This window comes from Mirounga angustirostris, unplaced genomic scaffold (genome assembly GCF_029215605.1).
Source record: "Mirounga angustirostris isolate CCGP_5_RB_7025 unplaced genomic scaffold, mMirAng1.0.hap1 SCAF_16, whole genome shotgun sequence".
NCBI lineage: Eukaryota > Metazoa > Chordata > Mammalia > Carnivora > Phocidae > Mirounga > Mirounga angustirostris.
Genome location: NW_026991724.1, coordinates 18,546,235 through 18,570,287, shown reverse-complemented (window position 1 = coordinate 18,570,287; position 24,053 = coordinate 18,546,235). Strand labels below are relative to the sequence as shown.

The window sequence follows — 24,053 nt, the reverse complement described above, 5'->3', positions numbered from 1 at the left end:
TGAAGAGGGGGCGGGGCCAGGAGGAGGCGGGGCCGAGGAAGGGGGTGGAGCCAAGAGTAGTCCCTGAAAGCGCCGGGAGGGGCAACCACTGCTGGGGGCGGGGCTTGCCACCAGCCACTCAGAGGGCGCGATCGTGATCCCGTTAGTTCACTGGCTCTGCCGGCGGGAAACCGGAGCTCACCCCCCCAGACCCCCACCCCCCGCCTTCAAGAGCGTGCCCAGAGCGGGGAGGTTTTCATTGGGGTTGGTGGCGGTGAGGCTGCATTCTTGTTGAGGGGTTATTCGGGCAGGTGGGGCGGGAATTTCTTCAGATAGTGGCCGGCCGGGTCTCCCAGAGTTTAGGGACGAGATGGTCCTGATTCCTTCAGTTTGAGGGATGAAGTGGATGGGATTCCATCGTTTGGGGAAAGCAGGGAGATGGATCCCTTTCAATTTGGAGCAAGAAGTGAAAATAGATTCCACTCAGTTTGAAGGAAGAAGTGGAATCATTTCCCTTTAGTTGGGGTAAGAAGAGGGACGGGTGCCCCTCAGTTCTGGGAAAATGATGTGATGACTCAATTTGAGTGAGGAGGTAGAACATGTTTTTCTCAGTTTGGGGTAAGATGTGGGTTGGGTGCCCCTCAGCTTGAATGAAAAATGGAGACGGTCCTCCTCAGTTTGGGGTGAGATAAGCCAAATGCCCCTCAGGTTTGGGGGGAAAGGTGAGTGGATCCCTTTTAGTTTGAAGGGAATCGATAGGCTGGGTTTTCTCATAGTTCAGGGAAAGAGGATAGGTTCCCTTCTGTTTTCATGGAAAAGGTGAGGAGACTTTCCTGTAGTTTGACCGAAAGGGAGGCCGGGTGCTCCTCGGTTTGGGAGATAAAGAGGAACAGCTTCCTCATCAGCCTTGAATGAGCTGGGCCCAGTCTGGGCCTTGGAGTTTCTGGGGACGTTGAGGAAGGACGGCGTTGTCCATCACGGCTTTCTGGGAGGGCCCAGTGCGCGTGCGCAGCGCTGGTCTGGGCGGGGGCCCGAAGGGGGTCCTAGGCTCCGGAGGGCGGCGGCGCACTGCCCCCTGCCGTCTGCACGGGGCAGCGTCGGGGCCCGCGCCTTCAGTACCAGCTGCCGGCGGCTCCAGCGGGTCGGCACTAGCGGTGAAGGAGATGCGCCCCTCCGGCCTGGACCGCGCCCCCCGCAGATCCCCTCCGCTCCCGCGACGGGCTACCTACTCCGGCGGGTGGGACGCGGCCGCGCCTCCGGAGGGCTGTGGCCGCTCACAGCTCTGAAACCGGGTCAGGGGAGCTCTGGGGAAGGTTTGGGGGAGCGGACTCGAAGGAATAGGTTTCGGGACTTGGAGAGCTGGACTGGGGGATTTCCAGAGCTCAGACTGGTTTAGAGGGGGGAGGACCAGGGGTCCAGAGTCCGGACGCCCGGGGCACGGTCTCGGAGTCCGGACCCGGCTTGGGGGTTTCGGAGCTGGGATTGGGGGGAGCGGGCCCCACGTGCTTGTGACGCGGGGGCGGCCGGTAGGCGCGGCAGCGACGCGGGGCCGGCGGCCGTGCGGTGCCGGAGGGCCGCTAGGCAGGCGGCAGGATGCTGCGCGCCGCACTACCGCTGTTCGGGCTGCCCCTGGCGGGGGCGGCCGCCACCGAAGAGCCCACCCAGGAGCCGGGGTCGCCCGGCGAGCCTCCCGCAGGGCTGGCGCTCTTCCGCTGGCAGTGGCACGAGGTGGAGGCGCCCTACCTGGTAGCCCTGTGGATCCTGGTGGCCAGCCTGGCCAAAATCGGTGAGTGCGTGTGTGTGAGCGCCAGGCCGGCGGCCGGCGGCGGACCCGCCCCCAACCCCTAGTGCCCAGATCAGGGCCTGCTTCTTGCACAGTGCCAGGACTCAGGTTCCGATTCCACAAATCCGGGCTCTCACAGAGTTCCTGCGCCCTCTCTCCCTCCTCTCCTCCCCGCGGGGGAGGTCTGAGGATTGGCCTTCTCTGAGGGCTACCCCAGCTCTCTCCATCCCTACTCTTTGCCCTCTCTGCCCCCCTCTTCCCCGTAAGCCCTTCGGTCTGGCCTCTTCTCCACCAGTCTCCAGGCTCCTAGAAACCTCTCAGCAACAAAGATGTGTGGAGACATTGTGGAGATAGTGTTCTCCAGCGAATCCAGGCATCCTGGATCTGCAGAAGCAGTCTTCCCAGGAGACCACATACAAGTGTCCACTCTCTTGGGATACTAGATTGCCACTTTTCCTCTAGGCCCCCCCTCTGCTCTCCTACAGATGCACCGTTCTTTAGTGTGCTTAGCAGGACCCCCTACCATTATTCAGATCTACGTTCTTCCCATTTCAGGGTAAAAAACAAACAAACAAAAACCCCTTTCATTTCATAGGGCCTTACTTACTATCTGCTGCCTACACTAGGTGCTTTCATACATCCGACCTCCTTCAGTCTGCACAGCATTAAAGGTTGTGCTTCACGTTCCTTGCCTTGAATAGAGCTGCTTTTCCTTGCCTTTGCCCCTTCCTCCCCACTTCTGAGCAGCCAGTGGTCCCTCCTCCTGCCAGAGACCCTCCTCCATCTCCCTGTTGTTCAGGCTCTGCTGTGGGGGTGACTAATTATAGCTGAGCGTTGCTACTCACTCCCCAGCTATGCTGGCACAGGCTGTACTCCAATCTCACCAATACAGTCTTCCTGTAGGAATCACACAGCTTAGAATTTGCCCCTCAACTCCCCCAGGGACTCTGCTGGGGGTGGGGGGTGGGGTTGCTGGGCAGGAACAGAAGAACTTTCCACTCTGTTCTTGCAGCTCATTAGTAATGGGAAATGGGGCCTGAAGGCCTTCAGGGAGCCTAGTTCTGCCTGAGAACAGGCTTTGGTGATGGGTTTTGGATTGCAGTGCTGGGGTTGATGCATGCTCTGGAAGTGAGGATGGAATGGAGTCCCTGAAGGAGAGGAGAGGGGAACTGAAGGTAGGGATGTGTGTGGGCAGATCTGACTGAATTTACCTTAGGGCCTGGCAGCAATGAGAGCAAGAGGGAGGAGCCCAGATTTGGGAGCCGAGAATTGGGTTTGCTGAGGAGTCTATGAGTTGCAGGAAAGTTCTTGTTTTATTTAGGGTTTATGTAGCAACAACTGTAGTTTCCCCAATAAATTGTAGTGCGTTGCCTAGCTTGGATGTCACATCCTCTGGAGGTAGAAGAAGAGAGCCTCTTCATCACACACACACACACACACACACACACACACACACACAAGTCCTCACAGAGGATGGGAGAGATCAGTAGGACGCTCAGCGATACCTTCCCTCAGCTTCATTGCTAGGAGATTTCCCCCACCCCCCCTTTTTTTAAATTTTTATTTTTATTTTATTTTTTTAGATTTTATTTATTTATTTGAGAGATAGTGAGAGAGAGCACAAGTGGGGTTGGAGAGGGAGAAGCAGGCTCCCCGCAGAGTAAGGAGCCCGATGTGGGACTCGATCCCAGGACCCTGGGATCATGACGTGAGCCGAAGGCAGACGCTTAACCGACTGAGCCACCCAGGTGCCCTTTTTTCCCCTTTTATTTGACAAATATTTATGTAGATCCCACTGTGTGCCAGGAACTGTTCTAAGCCCTTTGCATATAGCTTCCAAAGGGCACTGTCTTGGCATTGGGTCTCACATAGGCGATTATCATGGAGGCCACTTCCACTACCTGCCACTCCAGGTATGGGGAGAAGTGTTTACTCAGGATCTCAGGGCCTAGGGGAAAGCCAAAAGAGTTTATTTTAGTGGGCAAAGAGAGGAGTGGCGATAATGCTAGAAACCCAATTCATACTTCCACTTCTTTTCCTGGGGGCAGGTCTGTCATTATTTCCCCCCAGGATCATTTTTTTAAAGGTTTTTTATTTTTTATTTTTTATTTATTTATTTATTTTTTTTAGTTCTTTTTTTTTTTTTTTAAGATTTTATTTATTTATTTGAGACAGAGAGAATGAGAGAGACAGAGAGCACATGAGAGGGGGGGAAGGTCAGAGGGAGAAGCAGGCTCCCCACCGAGCAGGGAGCCTGATGCGGGACTCAATCCCGGGACTCCAGGACTATGACCTGAGCCGAAGGCAGTCGCCTAACCAACTGAGCCACCCAGGCGCCCTAAAGGTTTTTTATTTTTAAGTAATCTCTATACACAACTCAAACTCACAACCCCGAGATCAAGAGTGGCATGCTCCACCGACTGAGCCAGCCAGGCATCCTTCCCCAGAGTTCAGGTAAATTAAATAGCTTGAGATCACACAGAAAGTGATGGAGCCAGAAGAACTGGAGACCTTCTTACTGCTACACCCAATGTTTTTTAAGCGATTGTGCCATTAGTTGAGCCTATGTAATGAGAAGCACATTGGGCTAGGAGGCCTGCAGTGCTGCTAGGAGATATAATATGTGTTGTGGTCTGGATAGGGAGCAAGACACTATATTAGGTAACGTTTATTGAGTGCTTGTGATAGAGCACTGGGTTAAGTGCTATCGAGTAGATTGTTTTACTTAAACCTCACAACAATTCTATGAGATCATGACTGTTTTTATTTCCATTTTGCTGACAAGAAAACTGAAAGAGAGGTGAAGTTATGTACTCCGAGGCCACAGAACTAGTAAATAGAGGAGCTAGTCTTCGAGCCCAGGCAGCCTGACTCTAGAGGTCCTGATTTTAATAGCTATGTTATGCATAAAAATATACCAGCTAACATTTGCTGAGGCTCAAATAATAGCTATGAATAAGGGAGATCAGAGAAAGGTGAGGCCCCCTGAGGATAAGAGTAGAGAGGAGGGGTCATCTCCAGAATGGAAAGAGCCAGAAAGGCCTAGGTTACCATGACAGAAGCACCAAGAGACAGACAACCTTAGCTGCAGTGGAGGGCTTGTAGCCATGCAACTTGGAGATTCTAGCAGTCTTGCCGTTCTTTTCTCCTCCTTGGTCCCAGGGTCAGGGTTCCTGACCTTAGATAACATTTTAAGACTGGGAGGTTAAAGGCCAGTGTGTGTGTGTGTGTGTGTGTGTGTGTGTGTGTGTGTCCCATAAGCTGATACATCCTGCCCTCTTCTTGCATTGTAGTGTTTCACTTGTCGCGGAAGGTGACATCGCTGGTCCCTGAGAGCTGCCTGCTGATTTTGCTGGGACTGGTGCTTGGAGGCATTGTCTTGGCTGTGGCCAAGAAAGCTGAGTACCAGCTGGAGCCAGGCACATTCTTCCTCTTCCTGCTGCCTCCTATTGTGCTGGACTCGGGCTATTTCATGCCTAGCCGGCTGTTCTTTGACAATTTGGGTGCCATCCTCACATATGCTGTGGTGGGCACACTCTGGAATGCCTTCACAACAGGTGCTGCCCTCTGGGGCCTGCAGCAGGCTGGACTTGTGGGTGAGTGACACTAGGCCCTGGACTGGCAGAGGGAGGCTTTGCCAGATTCGTCACCCAGCTCCCTTCTCCAGCTCTGGAGATCCCATATTGGCAAGAGCCATGCCCTAAGAGCTCTGTCTTAGGTCCCTCCCACCTGGAGTGCAAGGCAACACTCCAGATGGGCCTTCAGCCTTCATTTAGGTCTCTGCCAGTTGAGTCTGGGCTTCTGCAGCATGACAGCTGAGCAGAGGCCTGGCTCCCAGCTGTGTGTGGGCTGCCGAGGCTGGGAAGCCTGCATTACTACTCTGCTGCCTCCTGCCCTCTGTTACCACACTGCCACTTGCCAGTCTTGCTCCCCTGAGGCACAATTCACTGTTCCCTGAGGGCCAACCATCCTGGCTCTGCCCAGGTCACATCAGGGTGGTTTTCTGTTATTATTATTATTTTTTTTTAATTAAGATTTTTTTTTAACAATTTTATTTTTAAGCAATCTCTACACCCAACATGGGGCTTGAACCTACAACCCCAAGATCAAGAGTCACATGCTTCATTCACTGAGCCAGCCACTGTTCAGCCAGGCACCCCCTTACATTTTTTTTTTTAAAGATTCATTCATTTATTTGAGAGGGCATGTACATAGTGGGGAGGGGCAGAGGGAGAAGAGAATCAAGCACACTTGCTGAGCGCCGAGCCCGAGGCGCGGCTGGATCTCCAGACGCTATCAGGACCTGAGCCAAAACCAAGTTAGATGCCCAACCACCACCTAGGGACCCCTGAATTTTTTTTTAAGTAATCTCTACACCCAGCATGGGGCTTGAACTCATGACCTCAAGGTCAAGAGTCACATGCTCTTATGACTGAGTCAGCCAGGCACCCCTGTTGTTATTATTATTATTATAGATAAATCTATATTATACATCGACAGAATGCAATACATTACACTGAGTGTTCTCTCCTTACTTATCCCATGGACTCTTTATAGCAACCCTGTTGGGGTATAATTTGTCCCACTTAATAGATGAGGAAATAGAAGGCCTTGAACTCATTTGATAACAGGTTCAAGGTTAGTAGGTGAGGTCTGCTTTACTGGGGCTCCTTGCCCTTAGGCTGCCTTCCTACTCCCTTCTTCCTCATTTCCTGTACCCAAATCCATCCAACTCTGAACATTGATAATTCAGACTTCTTCCAAGGTACAAGGGGAGGTTTGCAGTTTCTACTTGAGGATTCCAGCCTGGTTTTCCGAATGGATGAGTGAACTCTTTGGGGCAGGAAGGGAAGGGAGAACATCAGATAATAATAATAATAATAACAGTAACAACAACAATAATAATAAGTAACATCTATTAGGTGCTTACTATGTATGAGACTCTGGCTAAATAAAGAACCTTTTGAGGGAGATACTGTTATTATTCCCAATATATACATGAGAAAACTGGGGCTCACAGAGATTCTATGTCATATTCAAGTTCTCCCCATGGTGGGTGCTTTTCCTATCACACTTAGCCCTCGTGGATGGACAGCCCTTCCCCCTCCTGCTGACAATTGTGTCACATCCCTTAGGCTGAGAACCACAAGTGTGGGAGAAAGCACTCTCTTGTTGTTGTCCCTGATAAGGCCAGTCAGCAGCCAGTTTCCACCTGCTAGTGGTTCTTATTACTGCAGTTGCAATTCTCAGCGTCACCTTAACTTTTCAGGTTACTTAGACTTTCTTAGCCATCTCCTGGGTTGATTTTGCAGCAATCTCGTGAGGTAGGCAGATGAGGAGGCATGGCTTAAGAGAAGTCATGTGACAGTGACAGCGCCGACATCACAGAGCCGGTAAGTGGCAAAGCCAGGCCTTAGGCTCAAGTCTCCTGACCTGCGGGCTGACACTGTCTTCACCAGCCCAAGTCCTCTCTGGGCATCCTTGTTTCCACAATGCGGGGGCGGGGGGTGGTGGTGGGAGCCAGGGCTTGTCACAAGGAATGCTGTGGGAGACCAGATACCTCACCAACTGCTGTCCCCCATCTGTCCCTCAAAAGCCTCTCGAGTGCAGGCCAGCTTGCTGGACTTCCTGCTGTTCGGGAGCCTCATCTCAGCAGTGGACCCCGTGGCCGTCCTGGCTGTCTTTGAGGAGGTGCACGTCAACGACACTCTCTTTATCATCGTCTTTGGCGAGTCCCTGCTCAATGATGCCGTCACTGTGGTGAGAGTGCTCAGTTGGCTGCCATTCCCTGACCCCCGCTACCATGCTCTGACTAGTTGGGTGTCTGAGCATGCTCATACCCTTCCCTGGGTCCCCTGGGGAAGAAACACAGCCTCAGTTTTCACCTGCTCCTGGCAGTCCCAGTTGGGCATTCCCTCTTTGCTTCTGACTCTCCTCTTCTCACTCAGGTGCTGTACAAGGTCTGCAACTCCTTTGTGGAGATGGGCTCTGCCAACGTGCAGGCTGCTGACTACCTGAAAGGAGTCGGTCAGTATTTCCCCCTCTTGGCTGGGTTGCTGAGTCCCTGCCCCCAACTGCGTCAGGACAGAGGAGGCTGTTGGGTTGCCTCATTCCCTTCCCTCCACTATGGAGAAATGGGATCCCGAGAACCTGAGAAGGAAGGGCTTTCCCGGGATCCTGGTTCTGGGATCCTGACCCCCGGGGAGTCCAGTGGGCATTGTCCTCCACTCCCTGTCAGGCAGCACTCTTGTCTGCCCGGGTGGGGTCCAGGCCTGGGGTCATGCTGACAACCCACTCCTCCCCCAGCCTCCCTGTTTCTGGTCAGTCTGGGCGGGGCAGCCGTGGGCTTAGTCTTTGCCTTCCTCCTGGCCCTGACCACACGCTTCACCAAGCGGGTCCGCATCATCGAGCCGCTGCTGGTCTTCCTCCTCGCCTATGCAGCCTACCTCACTGCTGAAATGGCCTCGCTTTCTGCTATTCTTGCGTGAGTCTTGGGGGCCTTGCATGTAGGCAGCTGGGAGGGGGCATTGGAGATGGTTGCCCCTTCCATGGACAGAAGCAGGACCCTGAAGAGGCAATAGGCTTCCCTGAGCCCTTGTGGTAGCGGGAGCCTCAAACTCCCCTGGGGAGACGGCAAACCTCAGGTGATGTTTCAGGATCTGCCTCCAGAACTGCTCTAGGCACCTCAGAACCCAATCTTCCTCTGCCTGAAGCACTCTCTGGGGTATAGGCTGAGCTAGAAGTGGACCTCAGGTCCTGGTGCCACCAGCTCTAATGGCCACAGCACTTTAAAGAGTGCCTCAGAGAGGATGCAAGTCAGAGCATGTTTCTCGCAGCTTCCCTTCCAGGAGGCACTGAGTGGGAACCTGGAGATTTGGACCCTTATCCCAAGACCACCCACCACTAGCTATCCTGGGACAGTCTCTTTGCCTCCCTGGGCTTCAGCTCTGACGGTCTGACATCCTGTGATGGGCAGCACCCCTCCTGCGGCACGCTCACACCCCAGAGGCTGCAACCCCTCCTTACTTGCCCTGTCTGTTCATTCCTCTCCCAGTGTGACTATGTGTGGCCTGGGCTGTAAGAAGTATGTGGAGGCCAACATCTCCCATAAGTCACGCACGGCTGTCAAATACACAATGAAGACTCTAGCCAGCTGTGCTGAGACCGTCATCTTCATGCTGCTTGGCATCTCGGCTGTGGACTCTTCTAAGTGGGCCTGGGATTCTGGGCTGGTGCTGGGCACCCTCTTCTTCATCCTGTTCTTCCGAGCCCTCGGTATTGCCAGCACCCTCTGCTTTCCCACTCTCCTTCCTGCCCTGCCCCAGCTCATCCCCCACTTTGAGTCCACATCCTTGTCTATTCCTAAGCCCCACCCCCCCGCCCCGTTGCTCACCCCTCCCAACCCCTGTCAGACCTTAGCCCAGATACTTGGTGCCATCCACTCCTGGGTCCTCCACTCCCAACGCCCTGCTCCCACTGGCCTCCCTCCTGCTGTAGGCGTAGTCCTGCAGACGTGGGTGCTGAATCAGTTCCGGCTGGTCCCTCTGGACAAGATTGACCAGGTGGTGATGTCCTATGGGGGCCTGCGGGGGGCTGTGGCCTTCGCTCTCGTCATCCTACTGGACAGGACCAAGGTCCCTGCCAAGGACTACTTTGTGGCCACCACTATTGTGGTGGTCTTCTTCACAGTCATTGTGCAGGTGGGAGAGCCCAGGAGGCTGGGTAGGGAGAGGGTCCGGCAGGCCCTGGGGGAGGCATGGAGCCTTTGGGACTGGGGCTCTTCTCTTTGGGGGATAGGGACCTGACTTCCCAGACCTTGAGTGCAGTAAGGTGGAGGTACAGAAGCTGAGGTCTAATTATGGGGCGAGAAGGGCAGCAGGGAACTGGATAGGGCAGGGCTCACCTGCTGCCTGTCCATAGGGCTTAACCATCAAGCCACTGGTCAAGTGGCTGAAGGTGAAGAGGAGTGAGCATCACAAACCCACCCTGAACCAGGAGCTGCATGAGCACGTGGGTACCAGAACCCCATCCCTACACCTATACCTCTCTTCCTTCTATTTTGAGCAGAGTCCTGATCCAGTCCCCCTACCCACCCCCTTCTAGACTTTTGACCACATTCTGGCTGCAGTGGAGGACGTTGTGGGGCACCATGGCTATCACTACTGGAGGGACAGGTGAGGGAGCTCCCCCAAGGCTCCTTCAGCAGCAGCAGCCCCACCAGCCAGGGCAGCATTGGGGATGTGCCACACTTCTGAGAAGGGACACAGCCAGACTTGGGCTGGGTGACCTCTGCCAGGAGCTCTTCAGTGGCATCCCAGTACTCTCAGGATAAGACAAGTCTTCCCAGGGAGGCCTGCCTGGCCCTGTGTGGTACTGCAGGTGCCAGACCCCAGCCTCATCGTGCTCTGCTCTGCCTTTGACTCTCTGCCTGCTAATTACATGGATCCTGGTTTAGAACCTCAGGACCCGCTCTGCTTCTCCCACCCTGCCACTGGGACCTTCGCCCATATTCTGTGTATTAGAACATTCCCTTGCCTCCTTCTCACCTACTTAACCTGTTCATCCTTCAGATCGCACCATAGGCATCAATTCTCTAAGGAGGACTTCCTTGGCCTCCCTGACTAGGACAAATCCCTATCATACTCTATCCTTTGTAGTTCTTGTTATGGTTGCAATTTTAGTTGTTTGCAATAACTTCAATTTAATGTCAGGCTTTCCCCTAATGCTGTAAGTTCCATAAGGGCCGGGATTAGCTTTGAGATTCTCCCAGCTGCGGCCCACACCAAGAGAGCCAGGCCAGTGCTGGCCGTGCCCCTGCCCCATCTGAGGAAGGGCCAGCCAGCTGGGCTTTGGGGATGGCACTCAGGGCTGGGCCTGACGTCCTCTGTAGGTGGGAGCAGTTTGACAAGAAGTACCTGAGTCAGCTGCTGATGCGGCGGTCAGCCTACCGCATCCGGGACCAGATCTGGGATGTGTACTATAGACTCAACATCCGGGATGCCATCAGCTTCGTGGACCAGGTGGGCCAGCAGCCAGTGGTGGGTGGGCAGGTAGCCAGCAGAGCAAGGCAGGAAGGGGTGACAGGCAGGACCTGAGCAGGGAGTTGGGAATTCCCAGCAGACTCCATGGTCTGGTAAAGTGGCAGCTGCAGGCACCAGCCTGACCTGATGCTAAATTCAGAGTCTGGCAGGCAGTAGAGAAAGCTGAGAAAGAGCTGGACTCTACAGTCAGCAGATGCAGTTCAATTCTTACCACTTACAAGCTTGTGATCTTGGGTAAGTCCCTTATCCTCTTTGAGCCTCAGTTTCCTCAATTGTAAGAAAGCAGGAATAAGAATACCTATGTCGTGGGGTTTTGTGGATTCAATATTTAAAGTGCATAGCACAGTACCTGGAAGATCAAAGAGCAGAATAAGTGTTACCTATTGTTCTTTTTATTACCCTTTGACTGGGCCACCCTCCATCTGATTGCCGTCTGACCTCTGTCTTGGCCCCTGCAGGGAGGCCATATCTTGTCCTCCACGGGGCTCACTCTGCCCTCCATGCCCAGCCGCAATTCTGTGGCAGAGACCTCTGTCACCAACCTGCTGTAAGTCCTTGAGCCCCCTTCCAATTCCTCAAGCTCCTCTCTGCTGGGCCCTCTCTGTGCATCCCTTTTGGGGAAGATATGTGAACACCTTTGCTTTTTGCCCTCCCCCTGGCCTGTGCCTCCCGGCCCCTCCCCGGCACACATGTTCCCTGCCTCCTGCAGGAGGGAGAGTGGCAGTGGAGCGTGTCTGGATCTGCAGGTGATTGACACAGTGCGCAGCGGCCGGGACCGTGAGGATGCTGTGATGCACCATCTGCTCTGTGGAGGCCTCTACAAGCCACGCCGCCGGGTGAGAGCAGGCACGGTGTGAGAGTTCCAAGGGCAGCTGGGGCGGGGGGTTGGGGAAGGGTGGTCGGGGAGGCCATGACTACAGGCTCAAGAGGCAGTTGGCGCCAGCTAGTGGAGAGTTAAAAACACCCACTTGAAGAGCGTGGGCTTCATCTTGTTGTAATAACTTTTAGCTTTTTTTTTTTTTTTTTTTTTTTTTGAGAAAGGGTTGGCCTGATACAAGCACTGTTTAAAGATGTCTTCTTCTGGTAGCAGAGCTCAGACCAAATTGGAGGGGTGAGGTGAGAGACGGGGAGAGCCAGTTGGGAGGCTGGACTGAAACACCAGATCGGAGCTGGGTGGTGGTAAGGGAGAGGAGCACATAGGATTGGGTGGTTGTCCTGAAGGGGAGAGGAGGGGACAGACTACAGAGGGCTTGATGGGGTCCCAGACAGAAGCAGAAGTGCTGAGGAAGCCTGTGGGACCAGCTTAGCATGGGGAAAGCCGGCATCTCTTTTAGAGAATGTTAGTCTAACGCAGGTCAGGAAGTTTTGGGGCTAGGCTAGACGGCCCAGCCCATCCGGGAGGGAATCTGCTGCAACCCCACAAGGGGGCAGCAAGCCATTACGTTGAACTTGTCTGAACCGGGAAGGCAGCTGTTACCATTCCTGGCAGTTGAAACAGTCCAGGTTATTTCTATCATTGAGACGGAATTGGCTTCCCTTAACTCGGTGGCACTGGTCCTAATTTGACTCTCTGCAGCTCTGCAGAATAAGACTTTAAAGGTTCCAAGACCGTTCCCTTTCACACAGGCCTTCTTGCCCTCAAGTCAGCATCGCCTCTCCCTGGTGTGTCTTCTCTGGTCATAAGAAACAAGGCCCAGAAGGCTTCTCTAGCTGTGGTTGGTCAGGGCATGGCATAGGGGTTCTCTTACCTTTCTAGCTCTAGAATTTGCCATTCTCTTCCCGCTGCTCAGAATCCCCCCAGCTTTGTTTTACCACTCTGAGGCTCCACATTATCCTTACAATTAGACACACCTCCATGGTCTTCCTCAGTTAATGACTGTTAAACTCTGTCTTATCCAACCTGTGGGGTTTGTGTTTCATTTTGTTTACTTTTTTCTCAAGGCAAATTTTACTCATTCACAAAACTAGACAGAATAAAATAACTCTCATGTATCCATTGCTCAGCTCCTCTATCAGTGCATGGTTAATCTTGTAACATGCTGTACCCCCACCTCACTCCATCCACACTTTATTATCTTAAAGCAAACTCCAGACATATCATATCATATCACCTCTAAATATTTCAATATGTGTCTCTATGTGGCAGGAACTCTCTATATGTATTCATGTACATGTATATTTTATATATATATATATACACACATATATATAATAGTAGTACTATTATCACTCATAGCAAATAACAATAATGCCTTCTCACATGAAATATCCAACCAGTGTTCATAAACATCTTTTTTCCAGATGGTTTGTTTAAACCAGGATCCAAATAAAGTCCACACTTTGCCTTTGGTAAATATGTCTCTTTATTAAAGAAGAAATCTCTAATAGTTCCTTTTCCTTTTCACCCACTTGCTTATTTATTTATGAAGAAACTGGATACTATGTCTCAGAGAATTTCCCATTTTATGGATTTTGCTGATTGTATTCCAGTGGTGGTGTTTAACATGTTCCTCCATCCTCTGTATTTCCTGGTAGTTAAATCTAGAGGCCTGGTCAGATTCAGGAACATTCAGTAGGTGTGCTATGTATTTCTTATTGTATCACATCAGGATGTATGTAATGATTGGTTGTCTATGGATGTGTGTATGTAAGATTGGTCAATGGGTGCAATTCTTGTGTAGTCAATTAAAAAAAACTGGAGTAAGATTGTGCTTATTTCTGTTAAATGTCATCTTATTTGATTTAGCCTATCATTCCATCGTTTGGATCCCATGTCTGGCACCAAATATCTGTTCAGATTCACATCATGTGAAAATTTACTAAGCCTGTTAACTTTGTATTCATCCAAATCAACATAAAATGTTGAACAGGATAGAGCTGAGGACAGAGCCCTGTGACATGCTACCAAAGACTTTCCTCCAGACTGACATGGATCAAGCATTTTTGGGTATGGTTACTCAACTAGTTCTGAGTCCACTTAGTTATACCATAACATAATCTGTAATTCTTCGTGTTCTTCACAGAAATGTCATTAGAGAGAGAGAAATGTCATCAGAAACAGACAGAAGTGTTTAGTATGCAGTTACAAATAGGAGATGATAGGTTAAGAGAGAGATAAGAGCTAGAACTAATGATTTTTTAAAAAGATTTTATTTATTTAACAGAGAGAAAGAGAGAGAGAGAGAGGGAACACAAGCAGGGGGAGTGGGAGAGGGAGAAGCAGGCTTCCCACTGAGCAGGGAGCCCGATGTGGGGCTCGATCCCAGGATCCTGGGATTACGACCTGAGTCGAAGGCAGACGCTTAACGACTGAGCCACCCAGGCGCCCCTAGAACTAACGATTTATAAGCAATCTTTATCATCAGAGGTTTCCTCACCTGGCAACATCAGAATCCCCTGGGGGAGCTTGCTAGAATACATATTCCTGGCTTCACCTCCTGGAGATTCTGATTTCGTAGTATGGAAAGGGACTAACAATCTGTGGGCTTAGTAAATGTCCAGGTGATTCAAATGCACCTGGTCTGATGGCGTCGTGGTCTCTATCATGAGGCTAGCTGAAGCTGGGGGAAGGGCCAGTTCACTACAGAGAACATTTGGAGGGGAGAGAGGAGGGCCACGGACAACACTGTGAGGAATCCACAGGGGAGAAAAGGAAGGGGAGCCAGCAAAGGAGGGGAGAGGAGCTGTAGCAGGTGGTGTCTCGGAGGCCTGGGGCAGGACAGCTGGATGCTCCACAGAGGTCAGCTCAGTGCCTAACCAGAGGCCATGCCATGGCACTGGTGACCAGGGAGAAGGCAGCACCATGGACTCGTGAACCCTGGAGTTATATTTCTGTTTTTAAGAAAGTGATGGGTATGAGGGAAAGTGTCAGAATCACAGTATAAAAGTTTGGCAGCAAAAGGGAAGCAGTGGCTTCAGTGGAAAGGCTTTCTTCAGGGGAGTGTGGGCAGCTGCCTGCTTAAAGGCAGGGGGTGGGCGTGGTGAGGGGAGGGGAGGAGGGAAGGTGCTGGGGCAGGGGGAATGGGAGGGAGCTAGGAGCTGATGGAGGCAGGGAGGAGTGGGCTGAGCAAAACAGGGGCCAGAGTTCAGGGGGAGGCCTGGGAGGGAGCTGATTCTGGCACCCCCAGTAGAGAGGGGTCCCTCTGGGTGATTAGGTAGAGGAGGGTAGATGGGAGACTTGAAGGGAGCTCTTAGAACTGGCTCAGGGCATCAGAAAATAGGAGGCATAGGAAAAGATCGATCGTACTGGGGAGGTGAGCCCAGATGAAATGATTCAGACCAAATGGCAGTACTTCTATCTGGCAGTCTAGGTAGCTATGTAGTGGGCTTGGTCTTTGTGAGAAAGAGTGGGAAGGAACAGATGATGAGGGTGGTCCTGAATTGGGTGCAGGTGGCTGTTGGGACCAGGAGGGTCCAGGGTGTCGGGAGAGATAGTTCCGGAAGTCCAAAGTTTTTGCAGAAATGGCTGGCTGGAGAGTTCGCTGTGGAGGGAGAATCCTGTGTACCGGGGGTGGGGGGGACAGGCACAGGGACCAGGCTCCTAGATGGAAGTGCTAAGAAAGAAATGTCCCCCACAGTCTCATAGTAGCCCTGAGGGACAAGATACAGGGTCTCCTGCCTCTTGTTACTTCAAGTCAGAGGGGATTGGGAAGGGCAGTAGAGGATAGGGACAGCCAGATTTGGGGGGAATGGGTTCGTGATAAAAAGAAGGTTTACCTCCGGTGAATTGAGAATACAGAGTGGCTGGCTGGGTTCCTATCGTATTTTTTGTTTTTTTAATCCATGGTTGGTTCTGGAAAAACTGGGCTGGCAGGGCCTATGGTGCACTTGGTGCTGTGGCCTGGGTTCCTGTGGGAGGCCAAGGCTCCCAGCATCATGGCAGGGCGGGGCTGTCATTGCCAGTACAAAGCCAGCTGCAGCCGCCACTTCATCTCAGAGGATGCTCAGGAACGGCAGGACAAGGAGATCTTCCAGCAGAACATGAAGCGGCGGCTGGAGTCTTTTAAGTCCACCAAGCACAACATCTGCCTCAACAAGAGCAAGCCACGACCTCGCAAGACCAGTCGCAAGAAGGCATGTGCTTTCTCTGGGACTTCTGTCTGGGGCTGGAGGCTGATGGTGCATAGTTTCAAGCTCCCAAGTATTGGAGTCCAGCCCAGGGGGACCCCGGGTTGGATAATCCTCAAGACCTTGGTGGGTGCAATAGTTTGTGTTCCCTTTTGCAACTTCCTGGAGGCCCAGAAGGGTAAGGTGAGGCCTTCTGGGGGAGATCTGCCTCTTGCCATGTGGGCGGTCACCTGCTGGGAGGCAGCAGAACTTCCTACCAGAAATGAACCCAGAAAGACAAAGGCAGGTTCCTGGGGGCAGGAGCAGGGAGAGCTCCATGAGTCCCTAATTCAGCCCAGGCTGAGGCATCCAGAGCCCTTGCTGGGGCATAGGTTACTTACACTCCATACACTTGCCTGGGGCGCCCCGGGCAGATGAAACCACTGAGACTGACACAGATTCCCAGGCCCGTTGTGTCAGGGAGACCCTACCAGACAACAGGGTTGGGGTTTTGAGCCATGATCAGAGGCTTAGGGGTTTTTTTCTTGGTCCTCAGAAGGATGGCTTGGCTAACACTGAGGCCACAAATGGGAAACCTCCTCGAGACCTGGGCTTTCAGGACACAGGCAAGCAGGGAGTGGGGGTGGGGCTGAGGATGGGGTGGGAGGGCAGAGGCCCATCAACCAAAACCTGGAGGATCCCCTTTGTGCTGCATTCAGTGCCATAGGCTGAGGCTCCTCCCTTCAGGGACCTGATGGGCTTACTTGATTTCAAAGCTGGCCATGTTCTAGGCAGTTCTCAGTTTGTGGCAGGAGGTGTCTGGTACCTAACTACAGGTTCTAGGCCCCGGGGAATTGGAGAAAGTCTCATGGAGAAGGGGGGAGCTTGAAGGATGGGTGTCCCCTAGCCCAGTGTCCTGTCTGCAAAACCAGGAGTTTGGATGAGCTGAGCATTGATGGGCCTTCCACCTCTCCAGATGCTCATGTTTTCAGTTGAGGATGGGCTCCGGGGCTGAGAGAACAGGATGGAGGGGCTGGAAAGTGGAACTGGCTTCCTCTGAGGAGGGGCTCTGCAGCCCCACCTCCCTTCCTCTCCAGCCCCAACCCCTAGGCCAGTGCTGAAATAGCCAGAGGAGAAGGTGGGAGGTTGTGCCAGCCGTGGGCTCTTGCCTGGGTAGACAGCTGGCTTGGGCTTACGCGGCACCAAGAGGCAGCTGCCGGGCTGGCCATCCCCACTCAGTCTTGTCCCCGTCCAGCTGCTGTGATCTTAACTGTGGAGTCGGAGTCGGAGGAGGAGAGTGACAGTTCAGAGACGGAGAAGGAGGACGACGAGGGGATCATCTTTGTGGCTCGGGCCACCAGTGAGGTTCTTCAAGAGGGCAAGGTCTCAGGTAATGCTTTCCTCCCAGCCTCCCTCCCCCTCGGGCAGGCTGGAGCTGTGCAGCTGCCATCTTCCCTCTTCACTCATGGCCTTCCCTCCAGACAACTCCCTTTTCCTACTCACTTATTCACCAAGCAGCATTTACTGAGCATCTCCTTTATAGTCAGACATCTGACATGCCTGATCTGATTCAATCCTCACAACAACCACGATCGGGGAACCGAGCTCATAGAGCACAAGGGTCTTGGGATTTGTCCAGGATCCCACAGCAGTACCAGAATTTGAACCTGACCCATCTGACTCCAAAGCCTGCAGCTTTGTCACTGCCTCCCAGCCTCCCTTTACAGTCTGGCGAGGCATACGAGGTGACAAGCAAACCAAACACCAGGCTCTGTTGTGACCCATGCTCAGCACACCTGCCCTCAGGTAGAGCCCCTGGGGAGGGTGGCAGCCTGGCCTGGGGAAGGAGTCTGAATTCATCAAAATGGCATTATTGTGGATCAAAAACAATATATATATGTGTTTCCGTATGTGGAGACCTAACTTACTCATAATATCACTGCTAGTTGGCTCCAGCATCCTCAGGTGTCATTTCTAAAATGTTTATTCTAGAAAATTGAAAAATATACAATAGACAGAATAATAAAGTAAACTTCCATCTACCCATTACCCAGCTTCAATAATTACCTACTCCTAATCTTATTTCATCTATCCCCTCACCTATGCCCCTCTCTTCACTGGGTTCTTTTGAAGCAAATCTCAGATATCATATCACCTTATCAATAAATACTTAAGTATGTATCTTTAAAAGATAAGGATTCTTCTTAAAAAATATTTCTCACAATACCATTATCATATCTAAAGTCTTTGTCACATGTTCAAATTTCCCTGATTGTCTTAAATTTTTTTTTTTCAGTAGATTTCAAATAAAAATCCATACAAGGCCCACACATGACATTTGGTTGCTAAGTCTCTTTTATCCTACAGCAGTGGTTCTCAAGGGGGTGGTAGTGGAGTGACTTTGCCTGCAGGGGACGTTTGGCAATACCCGGAGCCATTTTTGGTCGCCCCAACTGGAGAGGCGCGCTTGCATGTCGCGGCTAGAGGCCAGGGACGCTACTACGTGTCCGCTAACGCATGGGACAGCCTACAACAAAGTATCTGTTCCATCTTGTCAGTGATGTCAAGTTTGAGAAACCCTGATTTACAGATCCCCCCTCCCTTTTTTTCCTTCCCATGTATTTATGGAAATAGTCTGGTTATTTGTCCCACAGTCTGTCCTTGTCTGGATTTTGCTGACGGAATCCCCAAAGCATCATTTTAATATGTTTCACTGTGCCTTATATTTCCTTTAAACCAGTCATTAAATCTCGATCAGATGTCAGTTTAGATGTTTTGCTAAGAACCCTTGAGTGGCGGTGATGGTGCACTTTGTACCGCGTCACAGCGGGAAACCCATCCCCTCTGGGGTCTGTCTTCTGTGAGGTTACTGTCGATCACTGGGCTCAGGTGCTAACCTGGCCCACCCGCTGGGAAGCTCGCCAGCAGCTGTTCAGCAGCGTTAGCCGCTGACGGTCATCGCCAGACCCCCCCGCACTGCATCCGGGGCTGCACAGTGGTCATGCTCTCCATCTCCTTTGTCATCTGCATTACCAGCACTTCTTCTATAAAAAAAACTTCACAGCAGTGACTTCATTACTTTGAGGGGCAGTTCATACAGAAAAGAATAGATGAATGCTTGATTTTTTTTTTTCCTTTCACGTAACAGTTTTCAGACCAATGAAGCCTCCTCCAAAGGTGAAGACTGAATTTTGTTGTTGTTGTTTTAGTCTGGTGGTGGTGGTGGTGGTTAAAATTTAACATTCCGGGTCTTTCAAGAGAGGGAGTTTTACTTCCAAACATTTCATAATGTACTCGACTGCGAAGGACTTTATCAATGAGCAGGTACAGACCGAGCACCTGTTATATGCAAGGCATTGTATTGACTTTGGAGAGCAGGGCGCGGGAGGTGGCCAGGGGGCTTCTCCTCTTTCAGAACCTCGGACTTCCTGTCACACAGTGGCCTGGCCTCCCATGCCGGCTGCCAGCAGTGCTGGGACTCCTTGGCTCAGGTCCCCTTTGCGGCACAGCGTCTCGCCTGCTATGGGGTTTGCATGAGCTCACTCTTGTGGGCTCTGTCGCACCAAAGGGCTGTGGTGGGTGCTCAGGCAGGGCGTGCAGCACCAAAGCCTTTGGCGTGGAACCTCGAGGTCTCCCTCACGCTCAGTGCTGTCTCCTCTGGGACAGGGCCTGGCAGGATGTGGTTTCTGAGGCCAGCGCTGCAAGTTGATGAGGCTGATCACAGATGGGCTTTCTTCCTGCCTGGCGCCTCTTTTCTCTTGAGTTATCTTCATTCATTTAGTCAGTATTTGCTGAGCAACTACTCTGTGCCCAGCCCTGTGCCAGGTGCTGGGGATATACAATGCAGAGCTTTCCCTCATCAACTAATCACACATATGGATGTATTAGGACAAATGTGGAATGAATTTATTTACGACAACGTGGTGATACTTGAAAAGGATTCCACTGTGTTACTAATGAGTGCATATGTACTCTCTGTCCCCAGGGAGCCTTGAGGTGTGCCCAAGCCCACGCATCATCCCCCCCTCCCCAACCTGTGCAGAGAAGGAGCTACCCTGGAAGAGTGGGCAGGGAGATCTGGCAGTCTACGTGTCCTCGGAAACCACCAAGATTGTGCCCGTGGACATGCAGGCGGGCTGGAACCAGAGCATCTCGTCCCTGGAGAGCCTGGCGTCCCCGCCCTGTACCCAGGCCCCGACTATGACCCGCCTGCCTCCTTGCCCGCTGGCCACTGAAGAGCCCCAGCCCCCTTTCGACCTGCCTTACGATCCACGCCCTAGCTTCGCCTTTCCCCCAAGCCTGGCCAAAGCGGGCCGCTCTCGCAGTGAGAGCAGCGCTGATATCCCCCAGCAGCAGGAGCTGCAGCCCCTCATGGGACACGAGGACCGCACCCACCTTAGCCCACGCGCAGCCAACTCCCACTGGTGCATCCAGTTCAACAAAGGTGGCCGGCTGTAGCCCACGGACTCAAGGAGGAGCAGGGGGCTGGATGCCCATGGGAAGTCTTCCCTGGGCAATGGGCAGAGGAGCCCACTTAGCCTGACAAGGAGCCAGAGGAGCCTGAACTAGCAACTGGGCTTCCTTGGGGCAGGTCAGAAGGGTATCCTGGACTGGTCCTCACAGGGACCCTTTCACCACCTTCCATTTCAGTAAGGCCCTTACCCTGGCTCAAGACCCAGTCCAGAACTTCTAGGGGCTAGGCCCAGCCACTGGGAAGCTGATGCCCTTTCCTCAGTGGGTCCCCTACGGTCACTCTTGGCAGCTTTTCCTGCCCCCAAAGCAAGGGCATCATTCCATAGCTGATGCTGGTCTTTCCTGCCCTCCACCCACTCCCCAGCATCAGCTCAAAGACAGTGCCCTGGCACTGAGGCTCCTCGAGGGGCTGGTCCTCAGAGGGATGGGGGTGGGAGGTGGAGCAGGCCTCAACCTTACTTAGGCTTTGCTGCCCTGTTGGGTCAGCTACCTACAGCCAATTTTGTGGGGGGCAGGGGGGGCAGTGGGAACCTGTGTCCAATTCTTGCTTTATCTCCTTCCCTTTGCTGCCAGTTATTGGGGCCATAGTTCTTTCTTTTCCAGGATCGAGGCCACAGGGCTGGGCCAGGCTTCAGATCAGGGCTGTTTCTTGGCAGGGGTCACTCTGAAGATCAGCTGCTCTGTATCCAAGTCTGGATCTTTCAGATTCCTGGGTCTGGATTTTCTGAGGAGGGGAGATAGTGGCCTCTGGGCCACGACCACCTTGACATTCCCCAAATAGGAAAGGAGCCAGGTATTAAAGGGCCACCGTCCCACTGCTCTGGGGGCTGGGATGCCTGGCTGCAGTGGGAAGGGGGCTGACTGGGTGGCAGGTAAATTTTCTGGGGTTAGCACCTGCCCTGTGTCTTGTATCTTGAACCTAAGACACATTAAACATCTCTCGGATGAATGGGTGTCCTGTGTCCATCTGTCTGGGGGTCCTAGGGGTGCGGGGGCAACTGGGGTATCTAATGAGGCAAATAGAACTGCCTGCCCTGGGGCTTCTAGGAGAGAGAATGGAGGGGGATCCTGGGAAGGACTGTTAGGCCCTCTGGCCCTCTTTCCCTCCTCCCTCATACCTTCCCAACATGGTCCCCTGAGTGGGGGGCCTGCAGTGGCTGTCCAGGGATCGCTGTATGGGCACAGGGTCACAAAACTGGGAGTCCACTCTAAAATAGGGAGGCCAGCAGGAAAAGAGACCCCAGAACATAGGTCCCAAGGTACCCAAAGATGCAGCCAGCCCATACTGGGATCAGATAAGCCTTCCTTGAAAACCTGGAGGCAGGTGTAGGACAAATAAACAGAAGTCCCCTGCCCATGGCAGGTGGGAGGGCAATCTCAAGGGAGCTGCTTACCACTCGAGTTTACACTATAAAGTGGGTAGTGTGGGGTCCAGAAACATCTAGGGACCAAAACCCTTAGACAATAGCAGCCCCAGATTCAATTCCCACTGTGTCTGAAGGACTTTTAAGAAGACATCCATCTTTATTGAGATATAACACATACTACAAAACTCAACCACTTAAAATGTATAGTTCAGTGGTTTTTAATATATTCACAGAGTTGTACAACCTCATCACAATCTAAGTTTAGAACATTTTCATTATCCCCAGGAAACCTTGTGCCCATTGGCAGTCACTCGTCATCCCCTGCCTGCCCAGCCCTAGGTAATCACTAACCTACTTTCTGTCTCTATAGATCTGAAGGACTCTCGACACTGCGAAGGTTACACAGGTAGTCAATAAGCACTTACCTTCTCTGGGCTACGAATGGGAAAATGGGAAGGAAAGAGGAGTGACTTGGGCCTTGCCCTCATATTGTTTAGAGCTGGCAGTGACAGGACCTAATAGCTAACCGTCCAGCTGTCACTTACCAGCCATGGCAGCTTAGGCACATTACATACTGTCTGTGAGCCTCAGTGTCTTCATCTCTAAGACGGAATAGCAAGTATACTTATTTTATAAGTTTGCTGTCAGGATGAAATGAAAAAATGACAAGAACCTAGTATACAGCATGGCGCACAGTAAGGGATCGTTAATGTTTGCCATTACAGGTCTTGTACTTCAAGGCAAGGAGCGAGGAAAGTGCTGTGGGACTCCGAGGAGATCTGGGAATGCTTTGTGAGGAGCTGGTGGGTGTGAAAGTGTGTGTGTGTGTGTGTGTGTGTGTGTGTGTGTGTGTGTAGGGGTTCAGACAATACAGGCAAAGTTGGGTGGATGCATTCCAGGTAGAAAGAGCAGCATGCCCAGAGCACACATGGCAAAAAGGTAGGAGCAGTGGGTGATGTGCCCTGGAGAAACCAGCCAGAGACACACAGGCTGGGGTGGGGGTGGCGGGATGCTGCTGAGTTGTGGAGGTGGCAGAGAGCTGGCCTGGGAGAACTGTGATCTGGGGAGTGGTGTGGGCAGTGATATGCTTTGGGGAGCTCAAACGCAGTTGGTGCCAGATGGAATGAAAGAAACCCCTGGTGGAGGATAGACTGGTAGAGGGGAAGGCTGGAGACAGGAGGCTTGCTCTGCTCAAGCAGCCTAGGGACGTGAAGAGACTGGAGAGGGCAGGCAGCCATTCTCAGACTTTAGGGTCAAAATCACTGAGAGCTGTCAAACATACAGATTCCTGGGGCACCTGGGTGGCTCAGTCAGCTAAGCATCCGACTCTTGGTTTCGGCTCAGGTTGTGATCTCGCGGTCCTAAGATTGAGCCCCATGTCGGGGCTCTGCACTCAGCGGGAAGTCTGTTTGAGATTCTCTCTCTCCCTCTCCCTCTGCCCCTCCCCCTCCTCGCTCCCTCTCTCTCTAAAAATAAATCTTTTAAAAAAGCCATGTAAATTCCTCGGGCCTGCCCCAAGGTTCTGACTTAGCAAAGCAATGGGGACCCAGAAATCTGTAATCTTAAGCAGCTCCTTGTGAGGGACATCACAAACACGACATTCTTCGAGAATTTTTAGATTAGAAAGGTGGTAGAAATTAAATCCACACAATCAGGCAACTCAAGGTGCAGGAGGAAGGGGTGCAGAGGGGCTCCTGGGTTTGGCGCTGGGTAACTAAGGATAGTTGGACATCTGGGAAGACAGGGTTAGTCAGAGATGGAGGGGGAGAAAGCAGGTGAGCACAGCTGGGGGAGAGGCAGGCATGTGGGATTCAGGAGAGTGAGCAAGTCAGGAGCTCATCCATGGCTCACCACCTGACTGGATAAGATGATGGACATGGCCCTCGGGGTGACCTAAGCTGCAACCAGGTTTTGAAGGAGGAAGGATTTTGACCAGGGGAGATGGACACATTTGAGACAAGATTTGTGATCAGATGAGTTTTCTAGGCCAGTATGGAGTTTGGAGTTTATTTAGGCCAAAAGTGAGAAAAGTCTGGAAAGTCTGGGGTATTATCACCCTCGCTGTCTGAGGCAGTACTGAAGAGAGTGTGCAAGGTTTGGGGTGGAGTAAGTGCAGTGACTTTGGGTCTCTCATCACTAGGCCCACAGCCCCCATCTTATTTTTGATTGATTTATGTTGGCAAGGAATGGGAGGCTGAGGGAAGGCTGGGCAAGGGGCAGGGGAGGGAGGCCCAACCCCATTTTATGATCTCAGTGGAAAAGGCTGCTGTGAGTGAATTTTGCTGCCAGCAGAGCCACAGAGATGGGCCCCATGAGTCACTCCTCAGTCCTGCAAGCTCAGCCCTGCAGAGCCTGCTGTGGTCA

General features: G+C 52.3%; 1 protein-coding gene across 12 annotated transcripts; it reads left to right on the top strand.

The window, feature by feature from the left end:
* The first annotated feature begins 5 nt into the window (after positions 1–5).
* SLC9A5 (solute carrier family 9 member A5) lies at positions 6–21,269 on the top strand. Of its 12 annotated transcripts, none has more exons than XM_064580813.1 (16): positions 6–1,765; positions 5,056–5,358; positions 7,359–7,522; positions 7,711–7,789; positions 8,069–8,246; positions 8,817–9,037; positions 9,260–9,462; positions 9,683–9,772; positions 9,866–9,936; positions 10,653–10,782; positions 11,262–11,350; positions 11,513–11,639; positions 15,706–15,876; positions 16,409–16,475; positions 17,105–17,239; positions 19,835–21,269. In XM_064580813.1, exons 1-16 carry the CDS (start codon positions 1,573–1,575, stop codon positions 20,305–20,307), a joined length of 2,694 nt encoding a protein of 897 aa, XP_064436883.1. In that variant the 5' UTR covers positions 6–1,572; the 3' UTR covers positions 20,308–21,269. The 12 variants fall into 12 exon arrangements, 9 of the variants coding, with proteins under 9 accessions (XP_064436883.1, XP_045746882.1, XP_064436884.1 ...); XM_045890926.3 differs by having other exon boundaries at positions 16,406–16,475; XR_010408100.1 differs by lacking the exons at positions 16,409–16,475; positions 17,105–17,239; positions 19,835–21,269 and adding exons at positions 11,845–11,919; positions 13,674–13,750 and having other exon boundaries at positions 15,706–15,761.
* The last annotated feature ends 2,784 nt before the right edge of the window (positions 21,270–24,053 follow it).

Coding starts and splice junctions, on each gene's coding strand:
- SLC9A5 (XM_045890926.3), top strand. CDS start 1,573: ATGCTGCGCGCCGCACTACCGCTGTTCGGGCTGCCCCTGGCGGGGGCG. Junction 9,038..9,259: donor CCTGTTCTTCCGAGCCCTCG/GTATTGCCAGCA, acceptor CTCCTGCTGTAG/GCGTAGTCCTGCAGACGTGG. Junction 11,351..11,512: donor ACCTCTGTCACCAACCTGCT/GTAAGTCCTTGA, acceptor TGCCTCCTGCAG/GAGGGAGAGTGGCAGTGGAG.